Raw genomic sequence first — 18720 nt, forward strand, 5'->3', positions numbered from 1 at the left:
ATAGCCTAGTTTCTTATTCTCTGTCTTTGGCCACAATTTTTCTGAATACTGGGAGCAAGGTCCTAATGTGTCTGTCACATTCTGGTGCCACATTCAAGTTATAATTCTTTCTGTGAGAGTTTTGGCTGTTAGTGGAATGAGAATGTCATTGCTATGCTCCATCCTTGTCTTCCTCAATATTTCCAAAAATAGTCCAGCCTCACTTCATATGTCAGTCCTGCCATCCTAGAAATCAGTCTGGTAAATCTTTATTGCACTCCCTTCATAGCTAGAACAAAACTGCACATGATATTCCAGGTGTAGTTTCACCAATGAATCAGTGCTCCTGTACTTGAAACTTCTCCCTACGAAGGGCTTCTTTATCACCTGCTGCTCCAGCCTGCTTACTTTCAGAAACTGGTATAAAATGATACCCAGGTCTCATTGTACCTTCCCCTTTCCTAACCTATCACCATTCAGATAATAATCTACTTTTCTGTTTTTGCTATTAAAGTGTATAAGATCACATTTATCCTCATTATACCTCACCTGTATTTTCCCACTCACTCAACTTGACCAAATCACACTGAAATAGCTCTGCATCCTCCTCACAGCTCACCCTGTCCCCTCCCCACCCACCCCCAACTTTGTGTCATCTGCAAACATGGGGATATTATTATTTATTTCCCTCATCTAAATAATTAATATATATTGTGAATAACTGGGTCCAAGCACTGATCTCTTAAATACCCTACTGCTTGCTACTCAGCAAAAAGACTCATTTATTATCATTTGTTCTTTTGTCTATCAGTTTTGTATCATATTAGTATACTCTCCAATCCTATGCACTTTAATACTAATCTCTTATGCAGGACCTTTTTCAAATGCCTTCTGCAAGTCCAAGTAAACTGCATTTACTGGGTCTTCCTTATCAACTCCAGAAGTTATATCTTGGAAAATCCCACTAAATTTATCAAATATAATTTTCCTTTCATAAATCCATGCTGACTCTGTCTAATCTTGTCATTGTTTCCAACTGCTGTGCTTTTTAATCTTCTATAATCGACTGTAGCATCTTTTCCACTCTTGATGTGAGGCTAACCAGTCTAGCAGTATTTGTTTTCTTCCTAACTCCTTTTTTAAAAAAAATTGTTGGGTTACATTAGCAAACTTTCAATCTGTAGGAAATGTCCCAGACTCTATAGAATCTTAAAAGTTATGCACAAGTGCATCCATTATTTCTAGGGCTACATTTTTAAGAACTCTGGGATATAAATGATCAGGCCCTAGGTATTTATCAGCCTGTAATCCTAACAATTTCACAAAAACCATTTTCCTGAGTTTCTGATTTCCTTCAGTTCCTCCCTCTCTCTCGACCCTGTGTTCCCCAATATTTTTGGGACATTACTTGTGTTCTCTGTGGCAAAGGCAGAATCAAAGTATCTATTTATTCCTGATGAAGGGCTTTTGCCCGAAACGTCGATTTCGAAGTTACTTGGATGCTGCCTGAACTGCTGTGCTCTTCCAGCACCACTAATCCAGTATCTATTTAATTAGCCTACTACCTCTTTGTTCCCATTATAAGTTATTAGAATTATAGTATGCTGATTGAAAATGGTTCATCCTTTTCCCTTTTAATTTCCTGTAATTTTATATTTCAGAATCCCTGTAGCTGCATTCTGACTAATACTTTCCTTTTTCAGGTTGGCTACACTCCACTGATTGTGGCTTGTCACTATGGAAATGTTAAGATGGTCAATTTCCTCCTGCAGCACGGTTCCAATGTTAATGCCAAAACCAAGGTAACACCAAGAGTAATTTTTCTTCACAAAATGTAATCTTTTTGAACACTTGTTGTTGAGATGCAGATGACATTGACAAGCCTTTATTTGTTTAAAATCATTATTTGACAATTTTTAATTGCCCAGAAAAGAGGATTGTCATTCACTGCGGCAGATGCAGTCATAATAGATTTTGTATTGTAATATTGGATCCAGAATTGTATGATTTTGATACAGCAGTGGTGAAGGAACAGGAATATGAATACAAATCAGAGTGGTATGAGTCTTGGAGGGGAATTTGGACTTTATGCTGCTTCCATGTTTTTTTTGCTAATGTCTTGATGTGTGCACTCACAGGGCTGGGAGCTGCTGTTGGACTATACCTAGTGAATTGTGCCGTTGTATTGTACACAAGACATAATGAAGCCAATCAATCTGTTGTGGTGCGTTGGTAGAGTCCCTGTCTCTGAGCTAGGCAGGCTGTGTTAAAGCTTAAAAATGTGTTGCTGGAAAAGTGCAGCAGGTTAGGCAGCATCAAAGGAACAGGAGAATTGATGTTTCGGGCCTAAGCCCTTCTTCAGGAACCTTATGCCCGAAATATCAATTTTCCTATTCCTTTGATGCTGCCTGACCTGCTGCGCTTTTCCAGCAACACATTTTTAAGCTCTGATCTCCAGCATCAGCAGTCCTCACTTTCTCCAGGCTGTGTTAAAGCCCCACTTGTTTCAGAGGTGTGTCGTAGTATTACTGAAGAGATTGATTTCAAATATCCAGGGCTCTGTAGGACTGTGCTAAGTATCTCTAACTCTGAGTCAAAAGGTGAGGTTCAAGTCTCACTCCAGAGGTGTGCCAATAACATTTAAAAATAGTGAAGCCACAATGCAGTGGGTGGTTATTAAATCAAGCAGCTGGGACCAGATTCTCTTGTGGACTGGCAAGATCTATTGTATTAACAGGAGTTAGGAATGGAGGTGGACAATGTACGGTGTCCCTGGATAACCTCAAGTCTGACATTGTTTAAAACTTAAACATTGATTTGCTCTGAGGAATTTCGATAGTATTGTGATGATTGGCTTTCACTGATTGGCTTCCAACAATCATAACCAGCTTTGTGTTTGTCATGTAAATTTCCCTATCCCTAGAACTTTACTATGCCTCCTAGTCAATATTTGGTCAGTATTCAGTAATACAATATGAAGCAGCATAGGAACGGGGACAACTGACCCACAGATTGGAGTCTTCACAGTCGCTTGGATGCAGTCTTAAGTCCTGACTGGGAGCAATTTAAGAGAAGCCCGCAATAGGAAACTATCCTATTCTGTTTCCACCCCTGAGTAGAGGCAAGATCACACCGGCTGCCTACCTGCCAGCTCTATGTATGCAATTAGAAGCTCAATTTGTTGTAAATTGTTGTTGGGGTCTGTCCTTCAGTAGTTGAGCGACGGCTAAGACCTGACAGGTGAGTGAAGGTGTTCTCCTGAAAGCAATGCAGAGGAGCCTTCAGTGGCTCTTTATTCTAAAGCCTTAGGGATTAAAGAGGCATAGCTATAATCACTAATTGTCTTATGGGTAGGTTCAGAAGTATTCATAGGATGCCTCTATTTGGAGCACCTTCACAGTCTCTGTATTAACAGAGCTACTTCTCTAGGGTTGGGGGGAATATCTATATCATTGGACGACCTGTCTGCAATATTGCAAAATGTCAATACAATTGTAAGTGGCCCATTATTTGACCATTTCATTGAAAATTGCTCATGTTGGGCTGGACCTTCATCACCGTCAAGGCCAGAACACCAACGTTGATCAATGCCTGAGAATCTTCTAAGTGTAGAGAAATCTGCCTGTACAAAGTTACAGACAGGGACTTCAATGAGTATTTCCCCCAGCTGTACCATCGTATGGCCTTGGACAGACCTGAGAGTCCCTGCATGCACCGTTCACAGGTCAGCCCTTTGAATGACTATATCTGTGGAACAGCAAAATACTAAAATTACCTGTGCTTTCCTAAACACATTTAGAGGGAATATTGGCTTTAATGTAGGTGAGAAATGGAGAGAAACGAGTCAAGTTTGTAATTGAATTAGAAGAATATGGAATTTAATGTTCAGCTCTGGATTGAAAAGGCAAAGGAGTATGCAGACACATTGTCTAATATTAAGCAAGTTTCCAGGATTGAGATGGTATCTGTGACAAGAGAATCTTTGGAGGGGATTAGAAAAAAGGGCTGAAATGTCCTGTGAGCTTCAGGAATCTGATCTCAGGATCAAATATGAGTTCCAATCCCAGACATTTTCATTGACCCCACTGGCCTTTTGACATGGGAACCAGCAATTGACAGGCATTCTCTATTTCTAGTAAGGGATATCAGAAGGATATGGAGGGGGAGTTTCAGGCACATGCAGCCGACTGCTCAGGGAACTGGCTGTCCCTGGGGTGTGAACTGCTTCAATCCAAGACTTAGAAATAGCAGCTGAGACATCATAAAGCTCATGGTGATCAGGACATCAATCCCAGTGCATTGAGATGGGAAGACACTAGTCTTGCCATTTTCTGTTGGCACCAGCTAAATCTCAATCATCTTTAATTAAGCTGGGAGCTTGATGGATGAGGACTGTATGCACTGGTTAAAGCTGTGCATCAATGGGATGGTCTTCCTGCCCCATCACCTAAGAGGGCAGTAATGCCCTTATGAGGACTTCATCCTACTGCTGCTATTATTAACCAGTGGTAGTGGGGGTATCACTTGTATTCTGTTGGAATTGTGAGGGAAGGAAGGTTGCTTGTTCAAAGGCACTTGGTTCCTGATTGAGGACCTCATCATTAGAAAGGAGGTGGTCTGGTGAGATCCACTCTGCCTGTTCTTACAGTTATCCCCCTGATCTAGTGCTAGTGGTGGTATCGTTCAGTTGAGCTGCCCAGTTAGACTTCTGCCTCTGGGCTTCTTGATCCTGGGTAAGTCTCACCACTGTCTTGTTTCGTGCACAAATGACATGTGATATCTCTCAAAGAGGCAGTGAGGATCTCATTGCCTATCAACTCTGGATCAAGATCCCTGTCTCCTCCACTGAATTCTCCTTAGACTCATAAGAAGTAACTATTATGTATCATAGAGTCATACAGCATGGAAACTGACCCTTTGGTCCAATTAGTCCATGCTAACTATGTTCCCAAACTAACTACTCCCACTTGCCTGTGTTTGGCCCATATCCCTTCAAATCTTTCCTAGTTATGTATTTATCCAAATATTTTTTAAATGTGGCAGCTGTACCTGCATCCACCACTTCCTCTGGCAGTTCATTCTACACCTGAATGTCTGTGTGAAAAAACATTACCCCTCATGTTCTTTTTAAAATTTTCTCCTTTCACCTTAAAAATATGTCCCCTAGTTTTGATCCCCATCATAGGAAAAATACCCTTGCTATTCACCTTATCTATGCCCCTCATGATTTTATAAACTTCTATAAAGTTACCCCTTACCCCTTAACCTCATATGCTTCAATGACCCACATGATCCAAGAGATAGAAGGCCATGAGCAAACATGTCACATTTTCTAACGCCTCTTTCTGCCCAGGTATAATGCTGTCTTTTCCCCCAACTCTGTCACAATTTTTTTCCCTAATTTTTCTCATGAAGGTGTTACTTTCTTGGGTGCCATTCCAATTGAGTCTTAGTATCCTAACAACTGGGGGAGGCGGGAAGCTGGGGGAGTGGGTGAGTGTGTGTGCGTGTGTGTATGCGTGTGTGTGTCTTAGTAGTATTATTGCTACACTTTTAATCCAAAACTCAGGTTTGAATTCAATAAACATCTGGAATTAAGAGTCTAATGATGACCATCAAACCATCGTTGATTATTCAAAACACCCATCTGTTCACTAATGTATTCAGAGAAGGAAATCTGCCATCCTCATCTTCCATGTAGGACTCTTGAACCACACGATACCGGGGAGGGGGCGGGGCGGTGGGTGGTGGTTACCATTAACAGTGGCTACAACAGCAGGTAAGAGGCTAAGCCTTATGACTGTCCAAAGCTTGTCCACAATCTACAAGGCACACGTCAGGACTGTGATGGAATACTCCCCACTTGCCTGGATGAGCACGGTTCCAACAACATTCAAGAAGCTTTACACCATCCAGGACAAAGCAGTACGTTTAATTGGCACAAACATTTAGTCACTCCACCAACAACATTGAGTAGCAGCTTTGCATATTTTCTACAAGATGCGTTGCTAGAAATTCATCAAATATTCTTAGACAGCAGTCTCTACACATTTTTTCAAAAGCTCTGTTGTGTCTTAACATTTCAAGATGACTTTCTCACCATTGAGAAATCTTTCTGAAATCACTCTTTCAATACTATGCTAATGACAAGCAATCAGATTTCTCATTTGTGCCATTTTTTTCCTGTTCTTTTAATGCTCCTGAATCCTGAATGAATCTGGCTTAATATTCAGAATGGATATACACCTTTGCATCAGGCAGCACAACAGGGTCATACCCATATCATCAATGTCCTTCTTCAGCACGGAGCCAGAGCCAATGCCATCACTGCAGTAAGTATATCTCTTTGCTTGGTAGAGTAGCTGGCAGATTCTGTGTGCAGAGGCAAATGCATCAGTAAAGATCATAGGTAATAGTGCTAATTACTGTTCTCACCCCAGAAGCTCACGATTTATTGATTTTTTTTAATATATCATCCATTTCAGTGTAAGCTGTCTTTAAATATATACACCTTGTATCATCATTTTATTTAAACCATGTCAATAGGGTCAGTTTTTGGTATAAAAGAACTGTGGAAATGATCACATGTTTATTTGGCCGTTAAAAATAAATACCTCTCCAAATTATTGGAAGTTTTATGACATAGAAAAGGTCTTGTCAGCGAATGGCAGTGAAGCCATTCTGCATGATTCAAGTAGCTATGATGAATGAAAAGTTTCAGTGAATATACTTTTAGGATTTATTGATCACTGTTTGTGAGTCATCAGCTATCTCAAAGTCCTGATAAAACTAATAAATTAACCCAAATCTATCTTTGCAGAATGGTAACACTGCCTTAGCAATTGCCAAACGTCTTGGATATATCTCTGTGGTTGACACCTTGAAGGTTGTCACAGAAGAAGTCACCACCACTACAACAGTGAGTACATCCCTGAAGGGAAATCTCATCAATATTCCAGGGATGGTTTTAGAATTTTAAGAGTGGATTTGATTTTTATTTCACAGTATTCTTTACAAGATGAAGTTATAAACCTTTGCACTGCTACAGATCGGTTTAAATATTAAATTATTGAACAAAATATGATGCCAGAGACACATGGTTGTTATTTTTGATATATTGCTGTTTGGTATTGCTGATGAGACATCTGTGATTACACTCATTCTGCAATGTGAGGAAAATCTGAATTCTCATACAGAGCTGATTCCATCAAAGGCATGTATTTTTAATAAAACAAAATATGAGCCAGTCTGCTTCACAGTCTATTGCAATAGAACGCTTAGATAAATTGATGCAATGAGGAAAGAAAAATCATGTTAATTTACAGTATGGTTATTGAAGCAAAACCAATAAACTGATTTACAAATTAATTGATTGTCAGACACAAATTGCTGCTGAAATTGCACAATTTTTTATTAACCTGATTTTAAAGATGAGGTCGATGTTCAACTGAGTTGGGGGTCATTTCCAGGATCTCAGTTTCCCAAATTCTAGTGGTTCATTCATTAATGTCAGGCACTCACTTTGCATTCCGAGCATCCTTAGTGAAGGGGCCACAAATTGGAGTGAAAGAATAACAGTAGCCGGCCACACTGCAGAAAGATACACAACTAATTATTCTGGCTAGGCATCTCTTTTTCTTAAATGTTGTATTATAGACCAATGGATGAGCAAAAAAATGAAGACAGTTTGTTGTGAATAGAGAGATTGGATGTATGAGAACATAGAAATGATTTTAATAGGTGGCTTCAAACAGCCAATTATCCAAATAGTGTAGAATCAGATTAATGTAATGTTTTGTGAATAAGTGTAACGTTGAACCTTTTGAGACACAAAGCTCATCTTAACCTGGAATATGTAAATGACCTTGACACATAAAGGAAGTTGAAGTTTTGGATGTTAGTGTTCACAAAATGACTCAGTTTGATATGAACCAGTACCTCAAAATATAAAAATAGAAGGAGTCAAGTATATGTTAAAAAAAACTTATAAATGAGTGATGAACTTAAGTAAACTGAATGAATGTTTCAGTAGCAGACAAGCGGACCTATTGAATAGGAATAATGCTGCGCATGTACAATAGTAAAACAAGAATGACAGAAAATAGAATTTTAAAAAAGTAAGTAGGGAAAATTATTTTCTTAGCTGTAATCTTCAAATGAGAAGAATGTGTTGCCCATCCTTAATTTCCATTGAGTTAAGTGACCTGCTTGCTTGTTTCAGAGGGCATAAGAGAAACATACAAGTTGACAGTACAATGGCAGATTAAATTTACTCAGAGCATAAAGCACTGAACATAGGAAGAAAAATGCTGACATTTGGGCTCGTGGAGGTAACTAAGATGAGATTGGCGAAGACTTCAGTTTTTCATAAACTGGCTGCACAGTTTATTCAACAAATACAGAACTCTAAACAATAATGCTCATAGAATCTCGAATTATGTAACAGAAGCAATAGAGTTTAAACTTTAGGAAATCATAATCATTTACACTCTGCCTAGGTATTGCAACTATTATTACATTAGAATTAAGTAAAGCATATGCCAAGTTTAAATATAACTTTACAATTAATGTTATTCACTTTCAGAATAAAACAACAGACTTTCTGTTAATCAAAGCAAAATATAAATCTGAGAGTGTGGGATATGTCCCAGTGAATGTCAGGATTTAGTATATGGACCAGCAACTACAATCTATAAAATAACCCCTTTCTGAGTCAATACAATTTTTTATGGTATCTGCTTCCTAGATATTGAACAAAATTGCAAATTTATGTTTTTAGTCTTGAGCAGTGCCCACTATGATAAGCAAAGCATTATAAGGAGAACAATATCACAAAGAAGCATCTCTGTTGTAATTTTCTGCATTTATTGATATGCACTTGTTGTTTGATCTTTTTCCAAAGTAAAAAGAGAAAGGAATATGGATTTAGATAATGAAATCAAATATAAATGTAACAGATGACCCATTTAACTGCAATAAATAATTGAGAATGTATAATCTCAAATATCTGCTGGTGAATATAGAATTTGTCATTACATTACCTGAAAAGAATGTACAGTAAGGAGTTACACAGGATGTGTGCAAGAAGAGCCTCATTTGACTGCTGAGTTTTTTTGCTGATCAAGTTGTATTGATCCAAAGGCCTGTACTGCACAATGCTCTGACTAGTGAGAAATTATCACTAACCAGTCTTTGTTGTTCCTAATAATTACTTCATGCTTTTCTTTGAACATCCTGAATTAACTCCTATCTGATTTTGTGGTTTTTTTTCAGACAATGACACAAGTATATGAAATTTAGTTAAATAAAAATAATAATATCAGTTACGCATGAATATTCAGGTCAATACCATTCGCTGTGGAATCTGTTTAAGTCAAATTGTAACTTTATCCTGGTGAAAGGATTCATAACCATTAAGTAACAAAAGTTTTAGGGTTGTATTTATTATGACAAGCCTGACCGACCAGACCCAGATTGGTTAAGTTAGGCCATGATGTTCTTTTGGAGTCTGTTTGATGTTAAACTTCCATATACCCTAAATATATTTTGGGACATTGCAGGGAAAAGGTGAGGCAGTGCTCGTGCCTACCATTCATTCCCACCATGGCAACTGGCAGTCAGGTTTTCAATGTTATTGGTATTATTGTTAATTGATTTCCATTGTTATTGGTTTAGGGAAAAGTGGTTCAAGTTTCAAATCAAATCTGAAAATTGAAAGAAGTCATTAAACAGGGAAAAAAGGTTATCCTCTGAATAAACTGATAAGTACTTATTGATTTAATAGTTAGGTATCTAATTGGCATAAGTGTGTTTGGCTGTACATTGGAATAGCTTTCAAAATACTGTCAGTACTGCAGATGTAGCTGGTTTGCTGCCATCCAGTGGTAGTTCTTGCAAACAGCTGACACAATCCTATAATTCTGTTCCTGCTTATTACAGACGGTAACTGAAAAACACAAGCTGAATGTACCTGAGACAATGACCGAGATTCTGGATGTCTCAGATGAGGAAGGTGAGAAATATATTTTTCTATATAATGACATGAATTGTTGCTATCACAAAAATTATTGTCATCATTCTCATTGTGGAACTGATCTATTTTCAAATAAAATAATTTTAAAAAAAAATAAAGTGTTTATGTTCAGAGAATGTTTGAATACTTTGTTTTTAATATTCCAGAATGAAAGTGAAATATGATGAAAATGGAAAGAGCTGTGGATGCTGTAAATCAGAAGCATAAACAGAAATTGCTGGAAAAGCTCAGTATGTTTGGCAGCATCTGTAGAGAGAAGTCAGAGTTAATATTTCTGGTCAAGTGACTCTTCCTCGGGTCTGAGGAAGGGTCACTCGATGTAAAAAGTTAACTCTGATTACCCTCCACAGATGTTGCCAGACCTGCTGAACTTCTCCAGCAATTTCTGTTTTGGCTTGGGAAATTTGATGAAATGTTGATAGAACTCATTCATTGGTCAAACTATGATGACTTGTGTGGATCTTGTGCTACTTGCTTTGCAAAATAAAATTTGCTGGAAAGTTCATGCTAAGTTATCTGTCCTGTTACTTCTGCTCCATTCTGCTGCAAGTATAAAGGCCAAGCTGCATGTGGTCAGAAGTTCTTCTGGCAGATTTTCAAGGTTGTGTAAACTTCCTTTTGAATGGAATTGAAATGTTATTAAACATAGGATGTTCTATGATGTGTCTGTGCATCTATTCATTGGAAAATATTATAATGGAGACTAATAACTATAAAGTGAGCTGGCCTAAAGTATCCTTCTGCCTAAATATGCACTGTGCTCAGACACACAGTTCAAGGTTCAATCTCTGGTTCACATTGAGTTTAGTTGATCTCAGCTGGGCCATGGTTAAGGTGCAACATTGACTTTTTCATGACGTCCTAATCTTTTGAAAATGTACACATATGATTTGAAGATTGATTTGGGTTTAACTTTGAAATCCATGTGAAGTACCTGATCAGTACTCACTGGGTGACGACCTGTGTAAAAAAAAATGATTACTTAATTGAGCAGATGAAGTTCGTTGGTACCTTTTGAAATAGTATGCCAGCAATAATAAGAGGCTATTGGAAAGGAGCAGAGAAAGATGGAAGAAAATTGATTGGAAATATCCACATCATAATATTTCTGAAAATCAGTGAGGGGAATCATTAAGCTCATTGTAAGCAATAGAAGCTATTTGTGCTACTTGCAAGGTCGACAATGGATTTGACAACAACAACTTGTAAAGCATTTTTAATGTAGTAAATTGTCTCAAACTGCTTTTCCGAAGCATTACCAAAAAAAAAGTTTTACCATCTTCATGTGACATGAGAGAGAACAGTCAAACACTTGTTCAAATAGGTAGGTGTAAGAAGTGTCTTAAAAGAAGAATAATGGGTAAATCATTGGAGAGGTTGGGAAAAGGGATTCCAGAGCTTAGGGCTGTGGAAGCTAATGGCTTAGCTGGCAGTAGCATTGCCTTTAAAAATGCATTGTTCAAGAAGCCGGAATGGGAGAACAGCAGATAACCTTGGACTGTTGAAAGGATGAATGGGATTACAGAGATTGGGAAGAGCAAGGCCTTAGAGGGATTTGGAAATCAGATATTAATGTTAAAACTGATGTATTGCTTAACTGGGAATCAGCTCAGGGGAGCACAGAGTTGACGAGTGACTAAGTTTTGGTGCAGTCAGTTTTCAGAGGACTGAGTGTGGGAGATTAGCCAAGATAATAGGTGTTCTTGGTGATTGCAGCAGCATGGCTGTTCTCAGCAGCCATCACACCGCTCAGTCCCACCTCTGCAGAGTGGCTGGCTGCCTGGCCCTAGCATCTCCAGACCCCATTTGCCAATCTTGGAGGGTATACAGCTATTGATATACCTTTATCCCCCAAGTGGAGCTCCAGCTAGCTGTGGTGCTGTTAGGCCATCAGATTTTGGGGATCTGCTGCCATACATGCTAGGACAAAGTCACTTTGTCTCATTTGGCCCGCAGTAGTAAACTAGAGTCCTGTTTTCAGCTCAGGCGACTGGACCTGCCTGATAGCATTACGACCAGTGTCCTCTGATGTAGTCGGCTTTTAGGGTTAAAAACTGGGAAGGGGTGAAGGATAGATTCTTGCAAATGAACAGAATCAATGGTGTAGAAACTTAAATAAAAGCGATTGCAGATGATCTGCAGGCTATGACTGGATAGATAAGAATGTGTCAGGTTACTGGAGTCCCAGATAGCTCGACAGCACTAAAGAGGCATTGCATTGAGGATGGTATGGTCAATGCGTGGAACTCTCTAGTGGAATACTTTACTTTTTTCACTGTTAAATTGGATAAGAATTTGTGACAGTGTGGAAAAGACTTCGGAAAAATTAAAATATGGATATGCAAAATCCTGAAATTTTTCACAACATGCCTGCCTTCAGCACAAAGGTGGCATGGTATCTCAGTGCTTAGCACTGCTGCCTCACAGTGCCTGGGACCTGGATTTGGCTATACCCTCAAACAACTGTTTGTATAGAGTTTACAAATTTTCCCCGTGTCTATGTGGGCTTCCTTCGGGTGCTCCAGTTTCCTCCCATAGTCCAATGATGTGTGGGTTAGGTGGATTGGCTATGGGCCCTTGGATAGGGTAGGTGGATATGCGTCTGGACCTGATGCTGTTCAGAACATCAGAGTGGTCTCAATGGACTGAATGGTCTGTTTCTACACTGTAGAGATTCTTTGATTATGTGATATGATTTAAAAATGAACAGTAAAGTTCCAGTGAAACAGAGAGATAGTGCCTGCACCACTTTGTTCCTGATTCTTTTCTTTCAGTTCTGAATTGGACCTTTTATAGTCCCTTAACAGTTTGTTGATCCAATCATTACCAGTTTTTTGCTGTGTTGAAAAAAATTGAAAAGACACATTACCTACATACATCTGGTACAGAATTGTTCTTGTTGTATGCTGATGTTTCAGAGTTGAATTTCAGCTTGGTAGTTTTTGCCTTCTGCTATGCAGAAAACGAAAGTCGGAGGAGTTGTAGACAGTGAGGAAGGATATGGCAGGTTACAGCGGGATATAGAGAAGCTGCAGAGCTGGGCAGAAAGGTGGCAAATGGAGTTCAATGTAGCTAAGTGTGAAATGATTCACTTTGGTAAGAGTAATAAAAGGATGGATTACTGGGCTAATGGTAGACTACTTGGTAGTGTGGAAGAGCAGAGGGATCTTGGTGTCCATGTACACAGATCTCTGAAAGTTGCCACCCAGGTAAATAGTGCAGTGAAGAAGGCATATGGCGTACTGGCTTTTATTGGTAGAGGAATTGAGTTCCGGAGTCCTGAGGTCATGCTGCAGTTGTATAAGACTCTGGTGCGGCCGCATCTGGAATATTGTGTGCAGTTTTGGTCGCCATACTATAGGAAGGATGTGGAGGCACTGGAACGGGTGCAGAGGAAGTTTACCAGGATGTTGCCTGGTATGGTAGGAAAATCCTATGAGGAAAGGCTGAGGCACTTGGGGTTGTTTTCATTGGAGAAAAGAAGGTTTAGGGGTGATTTGATAGAGGTGTACAAGATGATTAGGGGGTTAGATCGGGTTGACAGTGAGAACCTTTTTCCACGTATGGAGTCAGCTATTACAAGGGGGCATAGCTTTAAATTAAGGGGGGGTAGATATAGGACTGATGTTAGGGGTAGGTTCTTCACTCAGCGAGTCGTAAGTTCATGGAATGCCCTGCCAGTAGCAGTAGTGGACTCTCCCTCTTTATGGGTATTTAAGCGGGCATTGGATAGGTATATGGAGGATAGTGGGTTAGTGTAGGTTAGGTGGGCTTTGATCGGCGCAACATCGAGGGCTGAAGGGCCTGTACTGCGCTGTATTCTTCTATATTCTATGTTCTATGTTCTAAAACAGGACATTAGAAATAAAACCATCTTTGTTTTATAATTGATGAAGAGACAGGAGTAGAATTAGGTAGGTGTTTAACTTCACCGGGGGTTGGATGGTAATGAAGCAGTACAATGACACAAACACTGTAGAACCCAACTGGGTTTAAATGTATTGAACATCTATAAGCTTCTACAAATTATGACCAATGCAGTAAAATAAAAATTCTGCCTTGTTGCCTTCACTCTTTGTAATATTACACTTTCTGTTTCACATTTCAAAAACGACATTGTTAAAACTTCAGAATTGTTCAAGAATACATTTGCACCATTTGCTCAGTGCAAGATTTTTTTTTACCAGGGCAGTAGCTTTTCTGTGGCTTCAAGCAGTGATAGTTATAGATTTTGGTTGAATAAGGGACGTGTGGGTCAAATTCTGACTTGCCTCATTGAAAGGGTGTACCTACTCAGAAGATGAGGCAGAGAATGGAGATATTTGTGTTTCAAGTCTGGATGAGGAACGGGGTGACCTGAATTTCAGAGGTTCCTCCACAAGTCCTCCAAAGATATATTAGAAGATCCCAAAATAATTTGGGGATTGGGTGAGCGAGTGACTCTGACAGTAGTATAATTTTCTGGATTAGTGGTGCTGGAAGAGCACAGCAGTTCAGGCAGCATCCAATTAGCTTGATTTTGAAGCGACTTGGATGCTGCCTGAACTGCTGTGCTCTTCCAGCACCACTAATCCAGAATCTGGTTTCCAGCATCTGCAGTCATTGTTTTTACCTAGTAGTATAATTTTGTTTACAACACCCTCAGTACTTTCTCAAAATATGTGCCAGTCAATCCGAATTGTTTCCTCAGGGAAGAATTTGGGTGGAATTCATTACCCACACTCAATGATGTCCATCAATGGAACGGAAGAATCAGGCAGATCCTCCAATGGGCCACCAACTCTGTTTTCAATTCTAGTTCAGTGAATATACTCCTTGGAACATCCAAACTCACTCAATTAGGAAGATTTTGTAGAGCTGCGACTGGAATAGTTTCGTAACCTGGAATTCTTGAATTGCAGGGGGTTTGTGAATTATGATCAAACAACCCATGATTGTCATTTCATCAAAATGAATGACTGAAACAACATGTACTACATGACTACTTGCATACTACATGACTACTTACATGACAACATGTACTACTTGCATATTTCCCCCTTACAGTGTTCTCTGGCAGGGGCTTAGAATAATAAAAATTACCCGATAAGTCTGATGGGGCTTATAGAAAACTATGCCATGTATGGCAATGGATGATTGCAGCTAGTTTTGATGTGGTGGAAGGCTTCTAGTTTGGCATTAAATATTTGGAAAATACATCATAGCTGCAGCTGTCCTCTGAGGAATGTCCTACCTTAGGACAAAGCACATGATGGAACTAATTTGCTCGGAGGATGAGGAGTTGGGAATGAACTCTTTCTGTTTTGTATGTGGAATTATTGTTTGCAATGCTTTTTGTGATGTGCAAGTATCTTAGAATCATAAATCCCTACAACACAGAAAGAAGGCTACTTGATTGATGTTGGCCCTGTTTGACAGTGCTATGAGCTCCTCAAAATTATATTTTTGAAATATGTTCAAATGGATTTCAATTTTGACAATTTTATGATTACAGATTCCATTTATTTATTTACCTCTGTTTGAGTGGCTGTGGGTTCAGAAAAGATTGTTTTTTTTTCTAGTGGAGATTGAATGCTGGTTTATTTTGGCAGTTTCATGAATTTCTCAATGATTCCCCAAAGTTGTTGTTGAGCTCCGTCAGTATCGACGGTTAATAGGCTGGGTGGAATGGAGGGGATAGGAATCTGTTTTAGTTGTAGAGAATTGTGTGCTTGCCTAATTTTTGAGTACAGAACTGAGCAAACGTTCAGGGACTTTAGATAGATCTGTTTTGGTCCAATGTGTGTAAGAGGGTTTCCTGACACAGTATGTAGATAGGCCAACAAGAGGCGAAGCCACATTGGATTTGGTACTGGGTCATGACCAGGCCAGGTGTTAGATTTGGAAGTGGTAAGCACTTTGGTGATAGCAACCACATTTCGGTTACAATTACTTTAGCGATGGAAAGGGATACTGCAAGACAAGAATTATAGCTGGGGGAAAGGCAATTATGAGATGATTAGGCAAGATTTAGGATGCATAGGATGGGGAAGGAAACTACAGGGATGGGCACAACTGAAATGTGGAGCTTATTCAAGGAACAGCTACTATGTTCCTTGATAAGTATATACCTGTCGGACAGGGAGGAGTTGGTCAAGCAAGGGAACCGTGATTTACTATAGAAGTTGAATCTCTTGTGAAGGGGAAGAAGGAGGCTTATGTAAAGATGAGGCCTGAAGGCTCAGCTAGGGCACTTGAGAGATGCAAGTTAGCCAGGAAGGACTTGAAGAGGGAGCTAAGAAAAGATGGGAGGGGACATGAGAAGTCTTTGTCAGGTAGGATCAAAGAAAACCCTAAAGCTTTCTGTAAGTATGTCAGGAATAAAAGAATGACTTGAGTAAGATTATGCCCAGTCAAGAACAGTAGTGGGAAGTTGTGCATAGAGTCCAAAGAGCTGGGAGAGGCACTAAATGACTATTTTTCATTCGTATTCACACAGGGAAAAGACAATGGTCGAGGAGAATACTGAGATACAAGTTGTTAGACTAGATGAGATTGAGGTTCATAAGGACGATGTGTTAGCAACTATGGAAAGTGTGAAAATAGTTAAGTCCCCTTGGCTAGATGGGATTTATCCTAGGGTTCACTGGGGAGGAGATTGCAGAGCCTTCGGCTTTGATCTTTATGTTGTCATTGCCTATAGGAATAGTGCCAGAAGACTGGAGGATAGCAAATGTTGTTCCCTTGTTCAAGAAAGAGAGTAGAGACATCTCTGTTAATTATAGACCAGTGAGCCTTACTTCAGTTTTGGGTAAAGTGTTGGAAAGGGTTATAGGAGATAGGGTTTATGGTCATCGAGAAAGGAATAATTTGACTAAGGATATTCAACACGGTTTTGTGAAGGGTAGGTTGTGCCTCACAAACATTATGGAGCTCTTTGAGAAGGTGACCAAACAGGTGGATGAGGGTAAAGCAGTTGATGTGGTGTGTATGGATTTCAGTAAAGCATTTGATAAGGTTTACCATGGTAGGCTGTTGCAGAAAATAGAGAGGAATGGGTTTGAGAGTGATTTAGTAGTTTGGATCCAAAATCAGCTAGCTATAAGAAGACAGAGGGTGGTGGTTGATAGGAAATGTTCATCCTGGAGCTCAGTTACTAGTGGGGTACCACAAGGATCTGCTTTGGGGCCACTGCTGTTTGTCATTTTTATAAATGACCTGGATGAGGACATAGAAGGATAGGTTAGTAAATTTGCAGATGACACTAAGTTCAGTGGAGTTGCGAATAGTGCTGAAGGATGCTGCAGGTTATAGAGGGACATAGATAAACTGCAGAGCTGGGCTGAGAGACAGCAAGTGGAGTTTAATATGAAAAAATGTGAGGTGATTCACTTTGGAAAGAACAGGAATATGGAGTACTGGGCTAATGGTAAGATTCTTGGTAGTATGGATGAGCAGAGAGATCTCAGTGTCCATATGCATAGATCCCTGAAAGTTACCACCCAGATTGATAGGGTTGTTAAGAAGGCATATGGTGTCTTAGCATTTATTGATAGAGAGATTGAGTTTTGGGCCCATGAGGTCATGTTGCAGCTGTGAAAAACTCTGGTGCGGCCGCAGTTGGAGTAGCGCGTACAATTCTGGTCACCCCATTATAGGAGGGACGTGGAAGCTTTGGAAAGGGTGCAGAGGAGATTTACCAAAATGTTGCCTGGCATGAAGAGAAGACTGATGAGGAAAGGCTGAGGGACTGGAGGCTGTTTTTGTTACAGAGAAGAAGGTTAAGAGGTGACTTCATAGATGATCAGAGGATTGGATAGGGTGGACAGTGAGAGCTTTTTTCGTCTGATGGTGATGGCTAGCATGAGGGGACATAAATATTGATGGGTGATAAATATCAGACAGATATCAGAGGTAGGTTCTTTACTCAGAGTAGTAAGAGCATGGAATGCCCTGCCTGCAATAGTAGTAGATTCACCAACTTTAAGGGCCTTTAAATGGTCTTTGGTTAAACATATGGATGAAAATGGAATAATGTAGGTTAGATGGGCTTCAGATCGGTTTCGCAGATTGGTGCAACATTGAGGGCCAAAAGGTCTCTACTGCGCTGTTATGTTCTATGTTCTAAAGTTCCAACAAGTGGAGGGGAACCGTCAAGCTTTCCCACGTTAGCACCTGTCCATCTGCATTTCCAGCTTGTGTCTACTTCAGGTGGCCCCTCCAACCAGAACCTACAACCACAATATCAAAGCAGAATTGGTGGCCAGGAGGCAGGATCATTGTGAAATGTCCCAGTTTGAGATACCTGTTTGAAATTGTTGAATCCAGTTGATAGTAATAAATAAATTTCTGGCTTTGTTTCTTTTTAATTCGTTTTTCTCAGGTGTAATTTTGTGTATAATTTGGCTATGATCTTCAACTCAATTTTATTTTTTTTTAATGAGTTTCTTCCTTTTAGCAAAGTATTAAGCTTGCCCTGACCAGTTTCAAATGTACTGTTCATTTTTTCAAATTTAAAACTTCACATTTGTTTCGGTGTCTTAATTTTTTATTTCTAATTTTCATCACACGGTTTTTTGAATTAACGTTTATGTTGCTGGTTAAGGTCAGGAGTCAGACAATAGTCATCTAACTTCTGGCCTTGTCCACCCCAGTCAAACATCAGCACCTCCACATGTTGCTGGCCAGACTAGATTTTGAATTAATTGGAACAAGTGATCTGATTGTAC

The 18720-nt window shown here is 39.6% G+C and overlaps 1 protein-coding gene across 12 annotated transcripts in view; it reads left to right on the plus strand.

Moving 5' to 3' along the window:
• LOC140485944 (ankyrin-2-like) overlaps positions 1–18720 on the plus strand; it is an 850179-nt gene that overhangs the window by 696389 nt on the left and 135070 nt on the right. For all 12 annotated transcript variants that reach the window (XM_072584685.1, XM_072584421.1, XM_072584596.1 and 9 more), the window contains 4 exons: positions 1683–1781; positions 6213–6311; positions 6800–6898; positions 9919–9991. In XM_072584685.1, coding sequence (XP_072440786.1) covers positions 1683–1781; positions 6213–6311; positions 6800–6898; positions 9919–9991 — 370 coding nt within the window. The remainder of the gene's footprint in view (positions 1–1682; positions 1782–6212; positions 6312–6799; positions 6899–9918; positions 9992–18720) is intronic.

Source organism: Chiloscyllium punctatum, chromosome 1, assembly GCF_047496795.1.
Source record: "Chiloscyllium punctatum isolate Juve2018m chromosome 1, sChiPun1.3, whole genome shotgun sequence".
Lineage (NCBI taxonomy): Eukaryota > Metazoa > Chordata > Chondrichthyes > Orectolobiformes > Hemiscylliidae > Chiloscyllium > Chiloscyllium punctatum.